Below are 25495 nucleotides of genomic sequence, written 5' to 3'. Positions count from 1 at the left end.
AACGTCTACTCATATCATTTTTCCACTTTAAAAATTGGGTTGTCTTTTTTTCTTTATCTTTTTAGTTGTTGACTAGGAATTATTTAGATACTATGGATATTAATCCTTTATCAGGTATATGATTGGCAAATAGCTTCTATTTTCACTCTCCATAGTATCCTTTCATGAATATAGGTTTTTTAACTTTGATGAGATCTAATTAATATATTTTACCTTTATTGTCTATAATTTAGTATTAAATCCAAGAAACTCCCCTTGCCAAATCCAATGTCAGGAAGATTCACTATTATATGTTCTTCTAAGAATTATATAGTCTCAGCTCTTAGGTTTGAGCCAACTTTGACTCACTGAGGGCTATTTTTGTGCCTGTTATCATTTGTTGAAAGGACTGTTCTTTTCCTTTGAATGGTCTCAGCATCTTTGTCATGTGACCAAATGTATGGGGATTTATTTTGGTGTTTGTTTTGAACAGTATCCACTTGAAGGCATTTTCATATAGAAATTGAAAAAAGAACATAGTCAAATGAAGCAGAATGTTTTTCAGAATGGGGTAGTCTTTGGAGGCTTATGGGAAAAGATGGCAAAGAGAGGTATGTGAGGAGGGGAGTGGAAGGGCCGAGAGCATTAAGGCTTAAATCATGTTTGGTTTTGTCTTCTCCTCCTCCTCTTCCTCCTCCTTGCCCCCCCCCCACTCTCTTCCTAAAAAGAACAGCTGTGGGGTCCTTCCACAGCCCGTTTGTAGTGTGTTTTACCTCCTTGAGTACACACATAGCTATAGATGGTCAGGCAGATGATTTCTGCTTAAGCTATATAATTCTGATGAACAGAAATAATACCAGAATATTTTTCTTAACTGACACAGGAAAGTAACAGTATTCTCAGTCACAAAGACAGCTAATTTTAGACTTCAGAATAGACTAGCTGCCCCTGCACACCCACATACTCACTCACTCCTTCTCTCCCTCACAGGCAAACTAGGCCCATCCTAAACCTGCTGAGTCAGAAACTCTAGAGCCCACCATTCTGTGTTGTAAATAGTCCTCAAGATAACACTGGTATATACTCCAAGGTAGAACATGGCTAAAAACACTAGCGAAAACAGTACTCCTGGCCCCGTGCTTAGGGCAAAAAGCTTGTGAGATTTGAAACTTGACCCCACACATGTTATGATCTTGATTTGCCACTTCGCCCATCACGTGTTACTAAAACAGCCCATGAAAGGCAAATGATTTTCTGAATTAAGTGTTTTAGATAGTTTTTATTTTGTTTTACTTGAAGATTTTGTTCCTTTATGTGTGTCTATATGAGTGTGTATGCATGTGTGTATGTGTGGAGGCTAGAAGAAAAAGCATTGGACTCCTCAGCACTAGAGTTAGAGGCATAAGTGGGTCACCCGACTTGTTGTTATATGGATGCCAGGGTCTGAAACCCAGTTCTGAGGATTATGTAGCAAGCACTTTTCACCACTCCAGCTCCATGTTTTGAGATTTTGGAAGAGTTAAATATGGGTTCTGTGATGTTTCTCAGAACTTTCCGTAAATATTTGTTCATGTTGTAGTCATTGCTCTAAGTCCTTAAAAAAACAAGTCTCTTAAAACTCATCTAAGAAGGCTTTGCAATCGACACTGTTACTAGTATGTTTTACAGATGAGGAAACTGAGGCACAAAGAAGCTTGCTTTGTGCAGCTTGCTCTTGGAGGAACAGTTAAAAGAGATTGCAAGATTCTTTGCCAATCCTAGGTATGGTTAGTGTCCATCCTCCTGGCCAGTATTTAATAAAGGTTGCTTTAAATTCTACTCAGAGAGAGATGGGGGCAGTGGGGGGAGAAAGGGGGACAGAGATGGAGAAAGAGGAAAGAGAGAGAGAAAGGGAGAGAGAGATTGCAACATTATGATTTAAACTCAGGCCCTATAGCCACAAAGTTTATATGTATAATCTCTGTACTACATTTCTTCCTGCACTGGCTCACACTTACTATATTGCTGAGGCTGACTTTAAACTTCTGATTTTCTGGTGTCCACCTCCCAAGTGCTGAGATTACAGTTGTGCACTCTGTGGATGGCTTTCCTTTAGCCATCTTAACCCCTCTGTTGTGTGAGACTCTGTTGCTTGGCTGTGCATCTATACAGTAAAAATAAACAATGACAGACTCCCTAATAATGAAACTCACTGAACATAGGTTGGTTCAGATCATTCAGTTACCTCAGAGTGCTGCATATCCCACTGAAGAACTGAAACAGGAGGATGGCAAGTTCAAGGCCAGCCAGAGCTATATAAGGGAGTTCTTGCTGCCCCCAAACAATAAGAAAGTTTTATTTTCCATGTCCCTTGGCAGGATAGTGCTGAAGAATGTTCTTCATTGTCTCTTAGAGTTCCTCATTTGAATTGCACCTCATGCTCATAGTATTCACCTGCTCCTTAATGTCCTCATTATTGGCTTTGCGCCTCTCTGTTTCACTCAAATGCTCTCTCTTACTTATTGGGGTCACCTCCCCACCTCTGTTTGGAAACACATTACCCTTCAACATTCAGCCAAATACTCCTTCATCTATAAAGCTGAAGAGAGATCTCACAGATCTCTTTCTCCAATGTACCCTTCTCTCTTTATCCCTCCTTCTGATGGGTGCCACCTAGGATTGTGTTGATCATGAAGTTCCTGTGCACTCCAGGTCTTTTGATGCATCCTCAGAGCCAAGTAGGAAAGGAGACTGGAGGAATAATGGTGTGGAGGCCCACAAAGGTTTCCTAGTGAGATCTGAACTTGCTTTACCCAGCAAGGCTGCATTAGATGATTGCTTGACCACATGCATGGTTACCAGGTGATTGGAAAGGTCTGCACTTGGCTGTGCAAGGGGGAGGTCTTTTGCTCCACCCCTTGGCAGTCCTATAAAAGCCCCTTTAGAAGCTACAGGAGGGGCCGGTGAATATTGATCCAGGCACTCCTGAGGTCATCCTGTGTTTCTATCTGTTTCTCTCCTTTCTTTCTATCTAAATATTTCTCACTCCTCCCTCCTCAAAAGTACCCTGGGGAAAAAGTGGGAGCAGGCCTCCCACATAATGGGTAGACTAATGCATACTTAGAACCTGCTCTGTGCTGGGCTTTCCTAGTGATGGTAAAGGTTATCTCTCATGTATCTTTCTCCCAAACTCACTCTTCACAGGAGGTATCTTTTTCACTCCGGTTTACAGATGGGAAAACTGTGTATCCAAGAAAATTAAGTCATTTAGTCAGAGTCACAGGGTCATGAAGATCTGGGCAGTAGGTGTCTGAGACTAGAGTTTAACCTCTCACTGAGACCTGGAGAGAAAGAGAGGATACGCTGGGGCAAGCTCCTAGAGATGAATGGCTCTCCAGCTCTAGAATGCAAACACAGTAGCTTCACTCTGGAAGCCTGGGAGATGACTCAGTAGCTCTTGTCAGCAGGGAGATATGAGGCTGACACTCTTGGGAGGCCACCAGCCAACTGAAAGAATCCTCAGACTTGAACACATCCAGTTGTCTTGCCAGGTGATATCTGTGAGAGTCATTTTCAGTCTATTGGAAGCCCAAATCAGTGCTGCTGGGTCACTACTCATCTCTATTCCCTAGTTCGTTCTTTCTTTCTTTCTTTCTTTCTTTCTTTCTTTCTTTCTTTCTTTCTTTCTTTCTTTCTTTCTTTCTTTCTTTCCTGGAACTCACTTGGTAGCCCAGGCTGGCCTCGAACTCACAGAGATCCGCCTGACTCTGCCTCCCGAGTGCTGGGATTAAAGGCATGCGCCACCACTGCCTGGCCTTCCCCAGTTCTTTCTTCCTGGGCTAATGCCTTATTTCTTTCTTGTCTTTTAAGGAAGTCTCCGTTTAGGTACAACTATTCTATTTTCCAGAGGGTGAATGACATAATAGTGAAAGATGGTTATAACTCTGCCAAATTGTCTTTGCCATTTGGAAACAATTGCACATTTTAAAGAGCTTGGTGAGCTCATAAGATATAATCCCAGCTTTAGAGATCTCCCTGTGCTGCAGACATTTGTGATGATAAGTTGCTTTACAATTCCCCTTCTCCAATCCTCTTCCTCTTACCCTCTCATGTTTTATTCTCCAGTATCCATTCTTCCTTTCAGGGAAGATGTTAGTGAAGCAGTAAGTGGGCTGAGATGATGACACCTGTCTTCTTTGGCAGTGATCCTCTACTACCAAACCCAGTGCCACCCTCCTTCCTCTATCTCCACCTTGTGCCTGTAAAACTGAAATTATGAATTTCACCATGACATCAAATGGATCAGAAGCTCAGCTAATCTCACAACTCCCCCAAATCCTAGCCCTACACCCAGGCATGAAGTCACATCTGTTGGGCTGTGACTCTCCCTAGAAGGTAAAATGGTGACAAGGAATTATAGAGATTCTGAATAGATTATAGGGAGTGCTGATAGCAGAGGACACTGTATCCCACTTTTTACTTGAACTCCTGTAAAGGTTACAAGTATAGAGCTGAGGACTGGAGGAACTGTATTTAGGCAAAGACAAGCCCAGGGGCCGCCTCCCCATGTCACTCTCAGCTCCTGTGTGGTGGGCAGGGATTCTAAATGGCTCTTGTGTTCCTAATGGGTGGCTGTGTTGAGAACCATGGGAAGAGACAAGGTAGCAAAGACTACGGTATGAAGAACCCAGCCAGACGCCTGATGAAGGACACTTGGTGTTGGTAGCTGAAAGTAACTTATCCAAGGTTGGATAGGATTCAAAGAGAAAAGACCAGGGGCCACTAGGTGCAGCCTTCAGCAATGGGTGCCTATTAGATACTGAGCATGTTAGTTATTTTTCTTGTTGCTGTGACAAAATACAGAGAAGGGGGACAGGGGAACCAGGACAAGTTTGTTTTGACTCACAGTTCCAGGGTACAGTCCACTATGACAGGGAAGTTGTGGCAATGGGAACTTGAGGCAGCTGGTCAAATAGTACTCACAGTTAAGAAACAGTTATGATTGCTACTGTTTGGCTTCCTTTTTCCTTTTTATTTACTCCAAGACCCTGATCTTTGAAATGGTGTGGCCTGCATTTAAGGTGGCTCTTCCTACCTGATTCAGAAACTTTTGCACAGACCTGCTCATAGTTTGCTTTCAAGGCAATTGTAAATCTCATCAAGACGACAGTCCACCTCAGCCATCACATGAAGGAACCCTCCAGGATGAGAGATCTCTGTAGAGGCTGTTGAGAACTCCAGGTTGAGCAGGAGATGAATTCACAGGTTCACACTCCCTTTCCCTTGTGCCCCATTCCTATCCTGGGTGCCATCTTGAGCAGGAGAAGAAACAAGAGGAAAACAAAGATCTTGCACTACTCCAATTGACATTAAAATCACTGGGGACCATTTAGCACAAGGGAGACAAAGATACTTTTGTGTGTGTGGTGTTGAGGGTTGAGCACAGAGCCATGTGCATGTTATGTCAGTGCTTTGCTGCTGAGCTACATGGCTGGACCCAGTAAAGCTGCTTTTGGTCATCAGATTTTAGGATTCCTTCCCTCTTCTTTCTGTGTAATAAAAGCATCAAAACAAGGTGAAGGAATTCTAGACATTAATGGAAGTTACGTCTATAAACTTTAAGGCATGCTGAAAGTCATACATAGTAGACACTTAAGGTATGTTTATACCATGCTAAGAATTGGAGAAGGCCATTAGCATATCCTTCCAGGTACTTCAGAGTAAGGATAACATCTTCTATCTCTTGATTGTAGTTAGCTGATTGGAATTGATTTGTAACCATAGACTAAAGCTTAGAGATATTCTAAGGCATGGACCTTTCCCCACAGCTCATATATCATCAGTGTTATTGTCTGAATCCAGTGAGTTCCAGTAGAACGCATGCTACCCCTTCAAACATACAGACTTCCGTGAGGAGGCTGTACCTTGCCAAGGATTCCTGTTGAAAGATGTGTTTTCCCTCCTCATAGGGTGCATGATCTTACCTGGGGGCCCATTGAAATTCTTTAACAGTCTGACATCTGTGAGTTCAGCCAGCCAGCTTTAAGGTGCTCAGATTCTTAATTCATTGTCCTGGATTTTGGAGAACCTTGGGTTCTGTCTTGGACATATTGCCATTCTGAGAATTCTGTGTGATATCTGGGTTGCTTGTTATCTAAGCCAGGCTCTCAAACTTGGCTATTCCATGGAATCACCTGGGGACTTTTTAAAAGAAAGCCTGCCATCTGTATCTACTCCGAGAGATCCTTATGTCATTGGTCTGAGTATGGAGCTTGGCTACCGGGCTTCTTTAACGTGACCTAAGTGATTCTAGCAGGACCTGGAGCCACTCATCTCTGTGATCCCATCTAAAGGATGACTCCTATTCAAAGTTCTGGTTATGAAAGTGAAACTATTTCAAAGTCTTTTTCTTTACACTGTGATGGAGATTGAATCCAGGGCTTTGTTCATGCTAAGTACGTGCTCTTCCACTGCTCTGTGTCCACAGCCCCCAAACCATATGTAGGAGGATTTCTTGGACTGCCAACCCCCAAATCATGACATGGATACTAATTATTAGTTATGAATGCTCACCCTTATGCTTGTCTCACTAGCTCTTATAACTTATTTTAACCTGTTTCTCTTCATCTACATTTTGCGTCGGGGCTTTTTACCATTCTTTCATTCTGTATGTCTGACTTTCCTGATTCCTCCGTTGTCTGGCTGGCTGGCAGCTGCCTGGCTGCCTGGCTGGCCCCTGGTGTCTCCCTCTCTTTCTCCCTCATTCTCTCTTAAGCCTAGATTTCCTCCTCCTACTTATTCTGTCTACCTGCCAGCCCTGCCTATCCTTCTATTGCCTAGCTATTGGCCATTCAGCTTTGTATTAGACCAATCAGATGCCTTAGGTAGGCAAGGTAAAACAAATGCAACACTTCTTTACATAGTTAAACAAATGAAACATAAACAAATGTAACACATCTTTACATAGTTAAACACATATTCTATTCTGCAACAGTCATATAATTTTTAAAAATAAAGATGTTTTTAACATGAGCAAATGTTAAAGGCTTTTAAAGTTACAATGAGACCAACAAATCTCTTGGCTTCAAAACTGGTAAAAATTCTAGAGTGGCTCTTGCTGACTGGTAAGTGCCCAGCCCTTTATGGAAGTCCTAGTGTCTCTTTGTATAATTCAATAGCCATAGCAAAAAAGAACCCATGTTGACAACAGTAGCAGCAACAATATGACTACATTTCTATAAGTCTTCATGATTTACAAAATATTTTGGCGCATGTTATCTCATTAAGGTAGAGAAACTTCCGTTAGTCCTCACTTTATAAATGGGAAGATGGGGGCCCAGAAAGAAACATTATCAAGATCAGGAAAGAAGCTCCCAAAAACCCTGTGTGTGTCAGACTGCCAGAAGTGCTTATTTGGAGCCTGGAAAGTTTCAGTCACTTCCAAGTTCACACAGCTAGCAAGTGGAGATGGTAGGACCCTAGAACTTTGTTCTTAACTGCTTCCCCACTGTTTACTCCCTGAGGCACATGAACATGGTTTTTATGACTTTGCCATGATTCATTCTGGGATGGATTTGTAACACCCCCACCCACCCACTCACCCTGCAAACACTGGGTAAAGATTAAGAAAGCCCTAAAGGAATGAAAACCATAGTTCCACTGATTTCAGCTCTTGGGAATTATGCTGATGTTCCAGGGGAGCATGTTAGTAAAATATACCTTGAGAAGTGGTACACCTTTAGTTCAGTTAGCAAGAGCTCTCATGTGAGCAAGATCACGGGCCCATGAAAACAACCCACCAATATATGGTACAGATGCTTTCCCAATGATGCTATGGCCATCATATTTAGTCTTTTACACGATGTCTTGTTTGGTCCATACCCTTTCTTCTGTTTTTCTTTTAAAAATTTAAAGTTCTTTCATAGGGCTATAATATTCAGTACAGTATCAAGTTATTTTTAATTTAAGGAGAAAAATGAAAATACAAGATGGACAGCACTCTTACTTCAAGAAGTAAATTTAAGTGTCTTATGATGGTATCACTAATTGGATGGATAAGAATTGGCCACACTGCTGTATTGCCTTCCAACTACATGGACACTTTTGCTTGTTGTTAACTTGAAATATGTTTTGTCATTAATCAAAACTGGATTCACAGTACCATCTAACAAATTCTGTGTTGGAGGAGTACAAGCAGGAGACAATGAGTTTGATTTACTGAGAAAATTTCAAAGTAGAAACTGTTGGAGATCAGAGTGATTGCTTTGTTTCTAACTGTAACTTCAGCACCTGACACAGAGTAGGCCTTCAACATTTGGGATTTTTTTAAAAAGTAGGACAAATTACCTACTATTTCGTCAACTTGGACTAAGTAGTGTTCTTGTGGATATTCTCATTAGTCAAACATTAGATAATAAATAAAGATGTTTCATAGTTAGACTAGAATTCCTATAACATGTGAATCATAGGATAAATATTGTTATGTTTTGATTATCCTCTATAAATTATGGATACCACATTATTTTCACAAAGGGAAAAATGCCCACTTTATTGTATAAAGGTAAACTTCATCCAGGAACACAGAAAAATACAGAATGAATGAACAGTAATTACAATGTTTGGTTTGTACTGTTATGATAAAATGATTTGTAAATGTAGTTTATAATTTCATTCAAAGTGAGCAACCCCATTTTGCAAGCAAGGAAATATAAACAGAAATGTTAGGATTTTAATCAAGACAGAGGCATGATCAAGTCATTTTCCCTGGAGCACCCAGTCTCTTAGTCACACTGAAGGCTTTCTTAGCAGGTATGCTCATTCATACATTGAAAATAAATGGTCATGGGCACTTTAATCATGGAGAGAGAATTATCAAGTCAGAGTTATGGATTGTTGAAATTGAGGAGTTCCAGATCAGACGTTCCAAGCCCATGATAAGGGATCTCATGTGATCAAGGTCACAATGCCATAAAAAAATGAAAAACCACCAAGATTAACTAAGATGCTTTTGAACAATGTTGTAGCCATCGTGTTTAGTTGTTTACATAGTGTGATGGTTTGAAAGAAAATGGCCCCCAAAGGGAATGGCACTATTAGGAGGTATGGCCTTGTTGGAGTAGGTATGGCCTTGTTAGAGGAAGTGTGTCACTGTGGAGGTGGGCTTTGAGGTCTCATACATATATATGCTCAAGCCATGCCCAGTGAGACAGACCACTTCCTGTTGCCTGTGAGTCAAGATGTAAGAACTCTCAGCTCCTGCTCCAGCACTACGTCTGCCTGCATACCACCATGCTCCCCGCCATGATGATAATGGACAAAACCTCTGAAACTGTAAGCCACCACCACAATTAAATGTTTTCATTTATAAGAGTTGCTGTGGTCATAGTGTCTCTTCACAGCAATAGTAGGTATAAGGATAAGATTTAGAATGTAGTAAGGAGTTAGGCTGGTCTAGCAAAGTGGCAGTAGTAGATTCTTTTCTTAGGCCTGTGGCCTCACTAGCCCTGAGAAGCTAGCTAGGTTTCCAGTACCAGACATGATTCCCCTCCTGTTGAATGAATGGGCCTTAAGTCCAATTAGATAGCTGTTGGTTACCATCAACACGTGAGTGCCACTTATCCTGAAATGCTGGTCATTGTCCTGGTTCATAGGCATTGCAGCTGGGTAGGATTGTTAATTGCTTACCTCCTTTGACAGCTTACATAGTATTTTCTGGTACCATAGATACTAGACCACAGGAAGGAGGCTTTCAGGTTAGATCCACCTCAAATAATTCCTAGTCCTGAGTCCTAACTGTGTAGTACTTTCAACAATAGGGGACCATCCTCAATCCCTGAGAATCAACCAAGGGCTACATCTATAATCTATATTGTTTTAGGAATCACCTGACTGACCATTTGGAAGGTTTCTCGTGCCTGGTATGGGAATTTTGTGAGTCTATATGGTTCTTGTGGGGAGCATTGTCTGACCAGGTGGCTTAACTTCCTTTAAGATTATCACTCTTGCTGGGCAGTGGTGGCACAGGCCCTTAATCCCAGCACTTGGGAGGCAGAGGCAGGTGGATCTCTGAGTTCCAGACAGCCAGGGCAACACAGAGAAACCATGTCTCAAAAACAAACAAACAAACAAACAAACAAACAAACAAACAATATCTGGCTCTCTTTTCCTGGTTGTCCCCCTAGGTGGTGCTGTCCCCAGCAAATTTGGGCTCTTCACAATGAAGAAAGCAGGTCCTCTGTCAATCTGCCTCCCTGACAATAACTCTCCCCTTAACCCCCCACCCTCAGCTCTCTACTTCAGGTTGCTTATTGGATTTTATAAATGGAAAACAAACTTCTATTTCTTTAAGCTCCTGAGATTTGCGAGTTTATCACAATGTCCAATAACTTAACTAATACACCTAACTCTGCCCTTCTAATCAAGATTATTGGTATATCTCATTCTACCATTGAAGATAGAATAAGGTGAGATAGACATCCTTTCCTCCTAGAGATCATATAAAAACCCAAATTCATATGCCCTAAGGAAACTGCAGGAGTGTGGTGATATTTTATTTGTGCTGAAATGTGATGTTTTATTTGTATGTTAATAAATAAAGTTTGCCTGGAGATCAGAGTCAGCCATAAACAGAAGTCAGGTGCTGGTAGTAGCACATGCTCTTAATCTGATCACATGTTCAAGGACACAGCCAAGTGTGGTGACACAGGCCTTTAATCCCAGTACCAACCATAGAGACCTGGAGGTCTGTATAGACAGGCAGTGATGTGGCTGGGCTTAGAGCCAATGAGAATGCAGAACAGGAAGGCAATAAAGGCACAGGTTAGACAGGAAGAAGCTCTCTCTTGGGAAACTACAGCAACGTGGTGAGCTAAGGTTAGTTGCTATTGCTCTGATCTTTATGGTTTGCACCCCTGTATTTGGCTCTGTGTTTCTTATTTAATGAGACTGTTTAGAAATTTGTCTACATAGGATTCTGTTATGACTTTTACTGAGATATCCAATATCTGAACTTGAGCTCTTTTGAGTACAGGAAGATTCAGCAGAATCAACTACTACTTTTCTATTAAGCCAGGTCACAGTGTGAGCATAAGGTTAAGAATTCTAGGCCCTGGACATTTGGGGGCCAAGTCTTAACCTCTGAGTTTAGCAAAGTCCTTAAGCCTTGTGTTTCAGTTTACTTTTCTGTAAAGTGGTAGCACCTATGTCACAGAGCTTTGTGCCTTAATACATATAAAGCTGATGCCTGTAATGCACTTGATTCATTGTGAGTGAGTGGATATAAGCCATTAGTGCCACAGACCAGCACTGTCTAATAGAAACCTTTTTGTGATGATGAAGTGTTCTATATCTGTTGTCTGCTCAATGCTGTGGCCACCAGCCACATGTGACTGCCAAGCACTTCAACCTTGACTAGGGCACTGGAGCTTTTCTTGTATTTAACCAGTTTAAATTGCTTTTAGGAAAAAATACAAGAGTATTTTGTATACTACAGACAGAACATGGGACATGGCCACAACAGAAGAACTACCTGTCTAATTAATTTAAATTTTAATTGTTACATGAAATTAGTGGCTGCCATGTTGAACAGCACAACTATAGACTATATAATATAGTTGTTATAGAAGTTTTGTGTTTCAAACTATATAAGCTGGGTTAAATAACATACAACAACTAAGTTAGCATCTCTCTCTCTCTTTCTCTCTCTCTCTGTCTTACACATACACACACACACACACCCCTACACACACACACACACACACACACACACACACACACACACACACCTACACACACACCTACACTTCCCCTTCCCCAAGGGATTTACTACGGGGATTTGACTGAATCAAACTGTGAGAATGGTTGAAACTTCATGAAACTGCTTTCCTCCAGAGCAGGCCCTGGAACTTAACATTAATAGGGTAGGAAGTTAGGAAAGGAAAACAAGAAGAACTGGGAGCCACAGGGTATGAATTGTAGCCCATGGGAACCGAAAAAAACTCATGTTAGTTTGTGTTGCCTTTTACCTAGGTAATGTGGATGTCCCATGGAAATGCGAGTGCTCACCACAAAATTAAACATGCATCTGGCTGAGGCACTGCATATCTGAAGGATCCATGGAAAAGGCCTCATAGCTCCCTTATAGTAATCATATGAGGCTGATGATAATTATAAGCATGCCTGAGCTACAGAATGGCTGATGCCTTATGTCTGCTCAATTCTGGAAGATAAAGGACTAAGAGGGTGAGCTAGTTATGTGTGAAGCTGGAAGAAGAGCAGGAGTTGGGCCCTACAGGATCAATAACACATTTCACCTTCTTCCCATTATGGTGAAAGCCTACCTAGAATGGCTGTTTTCTCCTCAGGAAGTTCCATCAGCTAAAAGCTGAATTTTTCTTTGGTGATGTCATTATTAATCTTCTAATAAATATGTTATGTAAGAGTACTTATTGAGCAGTATGATGTGAAACAGTCGCAGATCAAGTAAACAAGCTTTGGATGTGCCAAATTCGAAATGCCCTTATTAATCTTTTTGCTTGTATAGTAAAATCTGAAAAGGTGGTCTCTGGAAGAGTGTTTGTTTTTCCAGGTTCTGAAAAGTCAATAGAATAACAAAAATATTGTTTTGTTTAGGGTTCCCATATAATAGTGCCTAGGCGTGGTGGCTTGTTTTTAATCATCTCCCTATGGAATAGTAATCCTATCTGGAGGAGTTTCAGTTGAGTAAAAAGTATTCTTGCAAGGGGGCCTAGCTGTATCTTTTATAGAGTCACTTCTGGAAGAGAAAGTCTTATTCCCATCCAGTTTAAGGGATGGTGTGTTGTTGGAAGACTCATTGGCATTGCCACAATTTTAAGACAGCCATCTCATATTAGAAAACTTAATGTCTAGCCCACTGTCAACAACAGAGATGAACACGAACACTTCAGATATGGCCTTTCAAGACTTGGGTGCAGGTAGTTTATTTGGAAAGTGATGTCAGGGAGCAGAGAGAGGACATTAAGCAAAGAGGAAGAATCAATTGTGGGTATGTTGTTAAAGTTATCACTCTAGGCAATGGGGTTCATAAGTGTGGACTTTTAACATTGTTTTTGGCATGAATTTGGATGGACAATTCAACACACATCTGCAAGTTCTATTACATGATCTCTCTGCTGTGATTGTCAGACATAACTACTATTCCACACATCACATTCTCAATAATAGTCATCCAAGAAGTATTCTCAAGTCTTTATGGACTCTGCCTAGATCACTTTGACTCATTCTGAGGTCCATTGTCCATCCTTCCCTTCTGATGCTTTGCAACACAGAAAATAACCCCTTGTCAACTGGCTCCCAGCTAGGTTTAGGCATTATATGGTAGTGAAAAAGTAGCTAGAGTGCAAGAGGAAAAGAGTGTGTGTGTGTGTGTGTGTGTGTGTGTGTTTCCTTCTCTGATTGACTTACCCATATCATCTCTGGTAGTAAATTTGCCTTCTCCATGATTCCCTGCTCACTGGGCGCCCCCCATCCCTCCATGGTCTCAGCTTCTGCTTCATGTCTCTTCCTCCAGTCCTAGAAAATTGTTCCAGCCCTCTGCCTTTGCACTGTTTCTCTGAGTTAATTTTCTCTTTATCTACCTGTGATAAGTTCGTAACTTGATTCCTGGCTGATAGAGAGTTCTTTTTTCAGTTATGTGTGTATGCATGTTAAATATTTTGGTGCTGAGAATCAAACCCGGGACCTTGCACATGGTAGGCAAGTACTCTACTGTGATAGAGATTTCTCAATAATTTTATCAGTCAAAACAAAGATATTTTTGAATAGTTACAAGATCCATGACACTGGCCTGGACTTCTGGAGGATAAGAGGTAAAGCATCAAGCTGCTTAGCATCTAATTGAGAAAACAAGATATACAGTATGCTATGATTAGAATGACCCCCCCCCCAGAACTCATGTGGACATTTGCTTGCCTTTGTGATGTTATTGAGAGGTGGGGCATTTGAAAGGTGGTTAAGTCATGAGGTTCCCATCCTCTTGAATGTATCATTGTCATTCACACAGCAGTTATCACTCTTTTTCTCTTGTGAGCCCACTTGCCTTTTTTCCATCATATGATGCAGCAGGAGGACCCCCACCAGATGTAGCCTCTCAAATTTTGTACTTCCCAGACCCCAGAAATATGAATCAAATAAACTTTTAAAAAAGATTTATCCATTTTATTTTATGTGTGAGTGTTTTGCTTGTGTGTATGTATATGCACCATGTATTTGCTGCCCATGGATGATAGGAGTTTGTTGTGAACCATCATATAGGTGTTAGAAATGGAACCCAGGTCTTCTGCAAGAGCAACAAATGCTCTTAATCCCTGAGCTATGAGCTGAATCAAATAAACTTCCATTGTTGCTAACTTATCCAGCCTAAGACACAGTAGAAACGTTCAAGAATATGTCCAAATGCCAAGTAAATGATATAGCCAATAAATATTTTAAGATATAAAGAGGAGCCAGCCATCTCCATCAGCTTCTGCAGCCAAAGAATACTTTAGAGAGCCAGAGGATCGCCATAAAGGTGTCCATCTAAAACTTCCAGTTTTAAAGACAAGGCTAAAGTTCACATTGTGGAAAGGGCATTACAGATGTCATCCGCATTAAAGACCATGAGATGCGGCGATTATCATAGACTGCCTGGATAGACCCAGTCAAATGATACGAGTTAAAGTAACGGGATGACAGCATATAAGAACTTCCCTATTCTATCCTGTCATTGCTGGCTTTGAAGACAGACAGATGAGCCAAGAGCCAAGAAACATGACTCAGACTTAGAATGGCCCTCAATATATAGCCAGTAAGAAAATGAGGACCTCAGACCTACAACTACAAAAAAAAAAAAAAGTTTGCCAATATCCCAAATAAGCCAAATAAGCAGGAAGTGGACTCACCTCCAGAGCTTCCAAATAGGACTGCAGTTTGCCATCCACTTGACTTTCACCTGGTGAGTTCTGATAACAAGTTTGTAATGTAAGCCACTAACTTCATGGTAATTTGTTAGAGCAGCAATGCAAGAAGAAACCAATACACTTAAATTTTCAACCTGAATTACTTGGCCATTGTTAGCAGGAATACTCAGTTCAAGATTAGATACACTATTAAAATTCTGTGGGGTGATGAAGGCTGAGTTCTTGGCTACATTGAGTTTGAGAGGCAATGACATGGGACAATCATTTGGCAGTACTGACACCACGCTAGAACATGTGACACTAGAGTTTGGGAAGTGGTGACAATAATATTGAAAACAAGTAAGTACTTAGGAGGTGATATAGAGAAGGAGTCTCCATCCATAGATCCATTTTCTTGAGTTTTCTGGTCTTCAGGCTCTGTTTGGCTTCCATTATAAATTTATTCTCACCACAATTGGAATATATGGACTTTATTTTTAAAAACTCATCAGAAAAAAATTCATCAGAGATTCATATTAAGTAAATTTTATAGACGGAGTCCAATAATTTTGTTTATGGGTTTAAATCAAGACTTCAATAAATTAGTAATAGTTTAAAATTCGCTTTATAGGTTTCCAAAGAAAAATCTGAAAAAAACCCTTAATTTTTTCTTTCTTTGTTTATGAATCTTTTTAACAATGGAAATATTTTGTCTCCTAAGAGTGGCATGGAGTTCAAATATATGACTCATTGGAAGGGACAACCCCATCTTTATTGTCAGTGAGAAGTGAATGGAGGCAAACCCTAAGAGAAACCCAGGCTAGTACCCAGGAAACCATAAGGCATGTAAGATGTGGGGAGATGGTTATATTGGACCATGTAGGATGATGTAGAATATCATACTGAGAGTTCTGAGACAGAAGAAGTAAACCAATGTCCAAAGGGGAAACTATACCAAAAGAAAAAGGAAAGGATAACAAATTTATATGTCTAGCTTTAGGTCTAGATCAATGGCTCAGCAGTTAAAAGCACTGGCTACTTTTCTAGAGGAACCTAGGTTCAATTCCTAGAACTCACATGCTTGCTCATAATTAATCTGCAACTCTAGTTTTAGGGTACCTGACTCCCTTTTCGTGCCTCCATAGGTTCACTGTCTGGGCTAGGCTGAAGCTCACTGTTTGGGCTAGGCTGGTTGGCCAGTGAGCTCCTAGGATCTATCTGTCTCTGCCCCTCCAACTCTGGGGTTACAGGCACATATTATGAGACCGATCTGGGCAACTGGCTCCCAGATTTTATGACAGCTTACTCTTGAGGCGAGAGAGATAAGAGATATTAGATAGAAAGATAGAGGGGAGAGAAACAGAAACATAGGATAGCCCCGGGAGGGCCTTGATCCTTATCCACCGGCCCCTCCCATCTCTTCTAAAGAGCTATTTATAGGAATGCCAAGGGGTGGAGCAAAAGATCTCCCCCTAACACAACCAAGTGCAAACCCCTTCCAATCACCTGGTAACCACACACATGGTCAAGCAATCCTCTAATGCAGCCCTGCTGGGTAAAGTAAGCTCAGATCTCACTAGGAAACCTTTGTGGGCCTCCACAACACATGACAATGCTGGATTTTTATGTGGTGCTGAGAATTGAATTTAGGTCCTGTAGAAGAATAGCAAGTGCTGTTAACCACTGAGCCATTTCACTAGTCCCAAGCCTGTATTATTTTCCTGCACAGAAAAACAAAAATATAACTGTTTTCTTTTAAGGGATCTGAGCATTTTCCCCAAACAAGAACTCAGCAGTTCTTGTAGTTTAGTCACCCAAAGGTGGCTGATTTAGTCCAACTCAGAAGAAAGAGATGGTATAATAGACTAAAAAGTTTGTGTTCAAAAACAAGCATAGTTAATAAAATTTAATTTGTGCAGATGTGCACTTTTTCTACATATTCAATGACCATTGAACAACAGCTTAAAGTCTTAGCCATCTCCTTAGTTTGAAGTGTACTTTATACATTTATATATTATACAGCACCATATATAGAGTACTATAAATAGTTTAAAAATTGAGGACATATGGAGATGGCTTAGTGTTCAAGAGTGCTTGCTGTGAATGCAAGAGAACCTCAGTTCAAATCCTTAGAACCCACATAAAAATCCAGCATGGTTGCATGTGCCTGTAAGACCAGCGTTGGGGAGTGGAAATAAACAGATGCCAGGAGCTTACTGGCTAATCAGCCTAGTCCAACAATGAGCTTCAGAAACAGTGAAGGACCCTATCTCTAAATAGATAGATAGATAGATAGATAGATAGATAGATAGATAGATAGATAAATGGTAAAGTGGAGTGAGACAGAAGAGGACACCCAATATTCTCCTCTGGCTTCTGCATAAACATGCATGGGCACCTACATGCACATGTGTGCATTTAACATACACACACACACACACACACACACACACACACACGCACGCACGCACACACACACAAACAAGAGTTAAAAACTGGGAGGAGTACTTCACGAAAAAGCTATCTTTGTAGAGAACTGAAACAGGGTGTGGAAAACAATAGTAAAATAACATGCTGCCCTCTTTTGGTAGTCATTTGCAGCTCAATTTAAATTCATTGCCATTAAAAATGTTACTCGCCTACAACTATGTGAACAAACCAAACTAATGCTAAATCACCTTTTTTTCCTTGACAGAAAACGCTGGCAATTCCAGTTTGCTATCACCATCTGGTAAGAGTTCTTGTATGACTTTGGGGAATCTCAGGAAAGCATTACTCTGAAAGTCCTCCATGCAGTATGACATATGGTCAGATACAGCAAGGCTGTTTTCCTTTAAGAAGCTTGGTTAAATTAGTTGTCATTAAACATACACCAAGAAGACCAAGAGCAGACAGGCATAGTGACCCTTCCATATTGCCTAGCAAAGCTGGGGAATAACTCTCTAGGGACTATGGACTGCATTGTGTAGCTGCTTAACTGCTTCAGCTATGTTCAGTATTCTGGCTTGCAAGTCTGAACAGTATCAAGAACTTAAACATGCCAAGCTTTGTTGCAATTGCAGGATGAGCTGTTCTATTAAATACACTCCTTCAGTACCTTCACTTAAAGAATATCTTTCCAGAGGCTTCTAAGAACTTAGCACACATGACAATGGGAAGGCAAATAAAGAGAAATGTATAACTAGAACCTACAGGAACTGAGAACAGTACTCTAATGGGAGACTAACAGCTGGAACTAGCATTCTAGTATCTTATAGTGAGAGAACAGTGCCTAGGGCTGCTGGATAACTTGTCTAAGATCTCACAGCTTCTTGCCCTACATCACACAGGTAGCAAATGGCTTCTTTGTGTCCTACCTGTTTTCTTTCTAATAGACCAAGTGTTCAGAAGGTTTGTCAGTCAGCTGATATTCCATCCTTAGGACTGTGAAAATGAACTTCTGTTGTTATTCATTCAATCGTCTAAATCAAATAATAATTACAGCCATCTCTTATACATGTGCTATTGTACCTGGAAGTCTTCAGACATCTCATTCCTCTCAGGCTTGCAGCATAGGAATCATTACGTTCATGCTATGGATGTGGAAACAGGCTCAGCAGGGGAAACTTGGTCATATTAACATATTCTCTGAAGCCAACCTGTCTCTCAGGTTTGAATTAAGTAAGCCACCACCCTCCCACCTCCATCACTAACTAGCTCAGATTTGGGGCAAGTTCCTTAACCTTTTGGTGCCTCAGTTTCTTCCTGTGTAAATTGAGGAGAACAGTAGTGTCTGCTTCATGGGATAGTTAAAGATGAAATAAGAGACTACATGTACCTGCTATACGATAAATAAACGACTGTCGTTGGCATGAGTTACTACGTTATGGATAAAGATTCAAACCCTGAACCGTAAGCCACCAAAGCCCAAGCTCTTTTCCTTGTCAGCTTGCCCCCTAGTTGTTGAGTTTCTAGGTTCAGCATGCTAGTGTATTTTTCTTCTAGTATAGCAGTTCTCAACATGTGGGTCACAAGTCTTTAGGGGGTTGAAGGACCCTTTCACAGGGGTCACCCAAGATCATTGGAGAACACAGATATTTATATTACAATTCATAACAGTAGCAAACTTACAGTTATGGAGTAGCAATGACAATAATTTTATGACTGGGGTGGGGGTCAGCACACCATGAAGAACTGTATTAAAGAATCACAGCATTAGGAAGGTTGAGAACCCCTGCCCTAGGAGAATAGCGCTTGGCAAACACAATCATAGCAAAGTGTGCAAAACCTTGTTTGTATAGAATGGAGAGTAGTGTTTTGTGAGTTCTAGTCATAACTTGGGCTCTGGGTGCCCTGGGGGTAAGGATACACAAACCAGATGGTAAGACCCCAGTGTAGTGTCAAGGGAGGAAGACAACTATGCCCACAGGCCTCTTCTTTGAATTGTGTCAACATTTATCAATATCCAAAGAATTAATAGTCGTTCATTAAAAACTGGCTCTGGCCGATTATTTTGTTCTGCCTCCTAAGCACCCTTTGACTAGGATTGCCTAGGACCAGTCTTATTCCTCAAGAAAGATCTTGGCAATTGTTTAAAAGAATAAATATAGTAAATGACAAAATATGAAAGCAAGAATATGGGACAGACAGGGTGTGTGTGTTTTTAGCCAACCCACGAGCTGTCTGAAAAAGGCCAGCCAAGTGTTTGGACACACCCAGATTTTGTCCATACCAGCTGAAAATCAAGTTCTCTACTGTAAGCTTTATTTCAGTTGTAAAGTGTTTTGTGGTTCTCTGCATGTTTAGGTAGAGAGCAAACCACTGAATCTCTTAAATATTTAAACATGTGAAATGTGTGTAATAGCATGATTGGAGTCGTTCCACAAGAAATTTATAAGTTGATTTATTGCCTTAATAGCAGCCATATTTTTAAATGGCTTGCCAAGAAATGGGCTTAGGTACTACAATATTGAATGATATTTTATACACACACACACACATTCTAAATGTACCATGGGAAGGAAGACCTGGCAGCTGGCAGGCATCATTATAATAGTGTGGAGTCAACATGACAATATATCCATGATAAGTTATTTTAAATGTTTTCTAGAACTCTCTTGGCTGGAGAATAATGGAACTATCATTTATTTTATTCCGATTTTGTTCCTAACTTATTGCTGTGGTATTCTAAAGGTGCAGCAGACTGATTTTGAGTCTCATAGCACTTTTTCTACTTTTTATAATTCTATCTCAAGTGTTATAGCTTCTTAAAATTTCATAAATAATTGTTTCAAGCCAAGGCTATACATTGAGACCTTGGCTCAAAAGAAATATAATTGTTTCAAAATATTCACTTACTTTTTTCTCTCTGCAGCTGAATCATCTCTTGTCAGTCTTGTCCCCTACTCCAATGGTACACCAGGCAAGATTTTGAAAATCTTTAAGCCTAAATGTAGTCCAATTTGTTATATTTTTGTTTTAATTATACCTTTGTCTTCTTCTCCTTGGGAAAAATAAAGAGGTAGAAACTCCAAGTCTCAATGGTAAGAATGTTTCTGAAGCAAGTGAAAATTGATAACCCTTCATACAAATGGCAGTATAATGAGTGGTGATGAAGAACTCTATCTCTAAATTAGATCTGGGTACACTAAGTAATCCCTTATAATCCAACACTCCAAAACTTAAAACCTGCCAACATGTAAGAGTAACCATTCCGGGTAATTGGTAAAATGTCTGTGATCATGGAAGGAAAAAAAATCCCTCTGCCTCTGTAACTATTCTAGAAAATACTAGAAACATTTACCACTCTTTAAGTACTCCTTTCCATTTGCTCTCTAACACAATGCCAACAAATTTGACATGACAGATTATTTAACTGTGGGAAGTACATCCAGTAACTTCAATATGATTCAGCATGAATTTGGAGGACACAGGGTTCAAAGACAGTCTCTCAGTGGGTGATTTTTATCAATTTTTAAATAGCATGAAATGAGCAACAACAACAAAACAAAACAAAAAATAAAACAAAACAAAACAAACCCACTGACTCCTCATCATATTAGAGAAGAGAACAAAGAACCTCACTATGTCCTAGGGAAGTGAGTGGAGCAGGACATTCTGTTCTCTCCCCTCTGAGTGGAAACAGTTTTCTATCTTATTTCAGGCAAACCCCAACACTTCTCAGAATCTCTTGGTTAAAATAAAATTCTACCCTGTGGTTGGTGATTAAGGAGCTAAATAATCGTAACTGTATCTTTCACTGATTGGGACTGACTAAATTCATAATTCACCCAATTCTGAGAACCAACTGTTGTCAGATTTGGGTGTAATTACTTTGCTCAGTGGAAGGATTATCTTCAGTCTAGCTCTGGCCACAGTGCTTCTTCTTGTGTGGGGTATTGTGTGGGGTGTATATGGATGCATTTTAAGCACTGCAGTGCATTGTGTTTCCTTAGTTGTTTGCTTGTTTGATTTTTGAGATGAGATCTCACTATGTCGCCCAGGCTGGCCTCAAACTCACAATTCTTTGGCCTTGGCCTCTCAATTGTTAAGATTGCAGGCGTATGCCACATACCATTTTTTCCTAAACTTTCATCTCTAATAATAAATTCTAGAATTCTTCTCATTTAAAGAAATACCTGTAGAATACATTTTAATTGGATTTTTTATCAAATAGGATCAAAATGAAATTTTCCTAAAAGTTGATAATGCTTAAGAACTCTAAACTTAAACTAGCATTTTTTGACTTCCTTTGTAAGACTGTGCCACTGGTAAAAGCTACTAGGCATCCCCAGGGCTATTAAAGTTGTTATTCATGTTATAAATTTCATATCCATGAGGGATTCCTCACTAACATGGAAAGAAAAAGACAATTATTTTAACATTTTTATTAATTTTTGGGGTAATTCCACACAATGTATTTTGATCACAATCACCCTCCACTCTCCTCACTAACTTCTTCCAGGTCCACCCTCATATCCCTATCCAACCCCAACTTCATGTCCTCTTTTTAAAAAATTTAATAACCCATCAACTCCACTTTGTGCTACCCATATAGTCTTGAACATGGAACCATCCACTGAAGGGTGGTCAACCCTTAAAGAAAGTTGACTCTCTCTCCCCTCAAAGCATCAGCTGTCCATAGCACCTCAATTAGGGGTAGGGGGATCTCATGAAGCCCTTCTCATTCCATGCTGGAATGTTAACTGGGCTGATCCTGTCCAGGTAACCACAGCTGTGTGAGTTCATGAGTGCAGGAGTCCTGTCATGTCCAGAAGATACTGTTTCACTCTTGTCCTCCTTGATCTCTGTCTCTTACAATCTTTCCATCCCCTTTTCTGTCATGGGACAAAAAATATTAAGTAGCATAAATGGGTAAAGTTAAGCCTAATAAATATTGGAGTGTTGCTAGGTGTTACACATACAACAGGCATTCAGAAAATACATTCTCAAAGAATAAATGTGTACTCAAATTCATCTTGGGGCTGAATAACAGAGAATGGGTGTGGGGACAGTGCATTGGCTAGTACCAGTTAGATTTTGCAAAACTCTAATGTCTAGATTTCAGGGAAATTGAAGTGTTTAAGGAATCTGGAAAGAGTCGCATTTGTTAGCCATACCAGTAATTATGCTGTTTGTTATTATTTTATTTTAGATGCTGCTTCAGAAGTGTTGTCAACTTTAAACAAAACAGGTAATTTCACATTTCCTAGTGCCATAGATTGTCTTCTGTGGCTTCTTCAGTTCTTCGTACTTGAGGTCTAATGGATTAGTAAAGGAACAAGTTTCTGTTGTTCCTTTGCTTATCTCCCTAGGTGTTCAGCCTTTGAATGAGTGCTCTTTGACTCTGTCCTTGAGCTATCATTCTGTTGTCAACTACTCCTGAACTTCCTATTATGGTCATATCACTCTTCTTAAAATAACATTTGTTCTCTTTTGTATATCATCCTAGCAATATATATTAGCTCATAAAATGCAGAATATAGGGAAATCTTTATTGTTACTTTACTAAGACTATTATTGTTAGTAATTTGGTACATTTTCAGTTTTGCTCATATATATATGATATATACATTTCATCTGCAATTATATATATAATTATATAATTACCCTATGTATATAGCTTTTATAGAATACTCATAGTTTACACAGATTTTATATTTCTCTTTTAAATTAATATTAAATTGTATGTATTTTCCATTGTCTTTTGCTATTAATGACTTGATGATATTCCATTGTGTGCCATATGCTAAACATTAAAGTTGTTTGTAATTTTTTTAATAGAAGTTGTTGCAATGAACATACTGATGCCAACATCTTTGCATTAATCCCTGATTTCTATAGGATACATTCCATGGGTTGGACATAATGAGTCAACAGCATGATTATTTTAAGGCCCTTGAGAACTACTGCCTAATTTTCTTCTAGAAGAATTGTACCCCACAACATTCTGCCAGTAGTGAATGAGAACTCCCATGTCACTGTACCTTTGCTGAGACTACATTATATATTATTAAATTTTGTTCTTGATTCTTTAGTATTTTTCATTCTTTATTTTATTAGTGAAGTTGAATATTTTTCTGCATTTAGCTACAAAAATACAATTATTTTCAGAGTTGTGCTTCACTTGCTATGGAAAGAAAAACAGCAAAGCAAACAAAATAGTGTACAAAGGATTATTAATGACAGTGCAAAGTGGTATCCACCTCTGTAAATACCACCAAACATTGTCTATAATTCACACACTGAAGTAAATTCAATCAGTAACAAACATACAAAAGTTTATGAAACCGTCCCTATTAATATCATTATTCTTCAGGATGTCTCCAAGCTCTGAACTTAGTCTTTCTTTCACAATTTGCCTATCTCCTCTAGGAGACAGAATTCCTTTGCAAATCTGTGCCCTGAACACAGCCTCTTATACTTGGCAATCCTCCTTACACAAGTCTCTCTGAACCTGATTCTCCATCATCTAGGGGATGGACTGTGGACTTTGTCTCCAAACGTCTTTGGAAAGATATTTCTAAGGCTTGTCTCTTCAGAGCACTTTAATACTTGCCTGTGAGCCGCTGACTTGAGCAGTCCTGGTTACTATGAACTTGTTATGCAACAGTTGTTGAATGGTCTTGACTTCTCTGAGAGCAGTTTTATCTGCCAGTACAGAGAGTATAGTATTGTATTGCCCCTAAAGAAGACATCAAGATTCTTGATGGTAAACTAAACTAGCAACATTTTTGATTCAGTATATACTGATTCACACTGACTTTCATTCTGAGACACCTGCTCTTTACAACCCATCATCTGAAGGCTGTTTCTAACTTACTTCTACCTACCTGCATTATAAATTCACATTTGCTGGTCTAGTAGTAGTGCCTGGAAACTGAAGTAGAATTACACAAGCAGTAGGACATGTAATGGGTATGATCTAACTGGATAAACATGCGACTTCAACTCTCACACCCACCGTAGGCCAATGGTGCATGTTCTGGGAATGAGAGTCCCATTTATTCTGCTGCTGAGATGAGTGAAGGGATCTTCAAGATGTCAACAGCGTTTCTTAGCACTTCACTAAAAAAAAAGATACTCATGGCAAATTGTTTTTTTTCTTTATTATTATGTGTTTTAAATTTTACACATCAGCCATGGGTTCCCCCTGTACTCCACCCTCCCGCCCTCCCCCTCCCCCCAGCCCCTCCCCTCCATTTCCATGTCCTCCAGGATGAAGGCACCCCTGGGGATTCATTTAAACCTGGTGGATTCAGTACAGGCAGGTCCTGTCACCTCCTTCCAGACTGAGCATGTGTCCCTGTGTAAGCCCAAAGTTTCAAACAGCCAGCTCATGCACTAAGGACAGATCCTGGTCCCACAGACTGGGTGCCTCCCAAGCAGATCAAGCTATTCAATTGTCTCACTTATCCAGAGGGCCTGATCCAGCTGGGGGCTTCACAGCCTTTGGTTCATAATTCATGTGCTTCCATTCGTTTGGCTATTTGTCCCTGTGCTTTTTGCAATCTTGGATTCAACAATTCACGCTCTTGTAGACCTTCCTCTTTCTCGACAGTTGGACACCTGGAGCTCCACCTGGGGCCTGGCTGAGGATCTCTGCATCCACTTCCATCAGTTATTGGACGAGAGTTCCAGCACGACAGTTAGGGTGTTTAGCCATCTGATCACCGGACTAGGTCAGATCAGGCTTTCTCTCGACAATTGCCAGCAGTCTGCAGAGGATGTATCATTGTGGATTTCTGGGGACCTCTCCAGCACTCTGCCTATTCCTGTTCTCATGTGGTCTTCATTTATCATGGTCTGTTATTCCTCGTTCTCCCTTTCCGTTCTTGATCCAGCTAGGGGAGCAGGAGATCCAAATTGTTTTTTTTTTTTTAAAGCAACAATTCTGCTCTAATATTTAAATTGCTTCTTTGCAGAAAAAACTAAAATCACTATAGTAAAAACCTCCAATGCATCAGGTATGACTTATTATCAATATCAAGACTTTCTTTTTATAACTAAAGTAAAACTAAAGAAATGGCTGGTATTTATGATTCCTTTGTCTTTTTTCATACTTTTAAAAAATAAAATCTGTTCTTAATGAATAGATGTGTATTCACTGGGTATTTAAAATTATACTAGATGGTTTGGTCTGT

General features: G+C 40.1%; 1 protein-coding gene across 6 annotated transcripts in view; it reads left to right on the top strand.

Moving 5' to 3' along the window:
- Positions 1 to 25495, top strand: part of Adgrg2 (adhesion G protein-coupled receptor G2) — a 115341-nt gene that overhangs the window by 53728 nt on the left and 36118 nt on the right. For 2 of the 6 annotated variants that reach the window (XM_036175213.1, XM_036175212.1), the window contains exons 4-8: positions 17569 to 17604; positions 20227 to 20265; positions 20372 to 20395; positions 22507 to 22545; positions 25277 to 25318. In XM_036175213.1, coding sequence (XP_036031106.1) covers positions 17569 to 17604; positions 20227 to 20265; positions 20372 to 20395; positions 22507 to 22545; positions 25277 to 25318 — 180 coding nt within the window. Of the gene's footprint in view, positions 1 to 17568; positions 17605 to 20226; positions 20275 to 20371; positions 20396 to 22506; positions 22546 to 25276; positions 25319 to 25495 lie in introns of all 6 variants that reach the window. The other 4 variants (XM_036175215.1, XM_036175214.1, XM_036175217.1 and 1 more) reach the window with 4 other exon arrangements.

The sequence above is a fragment of the Onychomys torridus genome, chromosome X, assembly GCF_903995425.1.
Source record: "Onychomys torridus chromosome X, mOncTor1.1, whole genome shotgun sequence".
Classification (NCBI taxonomy): Eukaryota; Metazoa; Chordata; class Mammalia; order Rodentia; family Cricetidae; genus Onychomys; species Onychomys torridus.
Note: the sequence above shows the minus strand (reverse complement) of the source record. Positions and strands in the feature narration are given on the sequence as shown.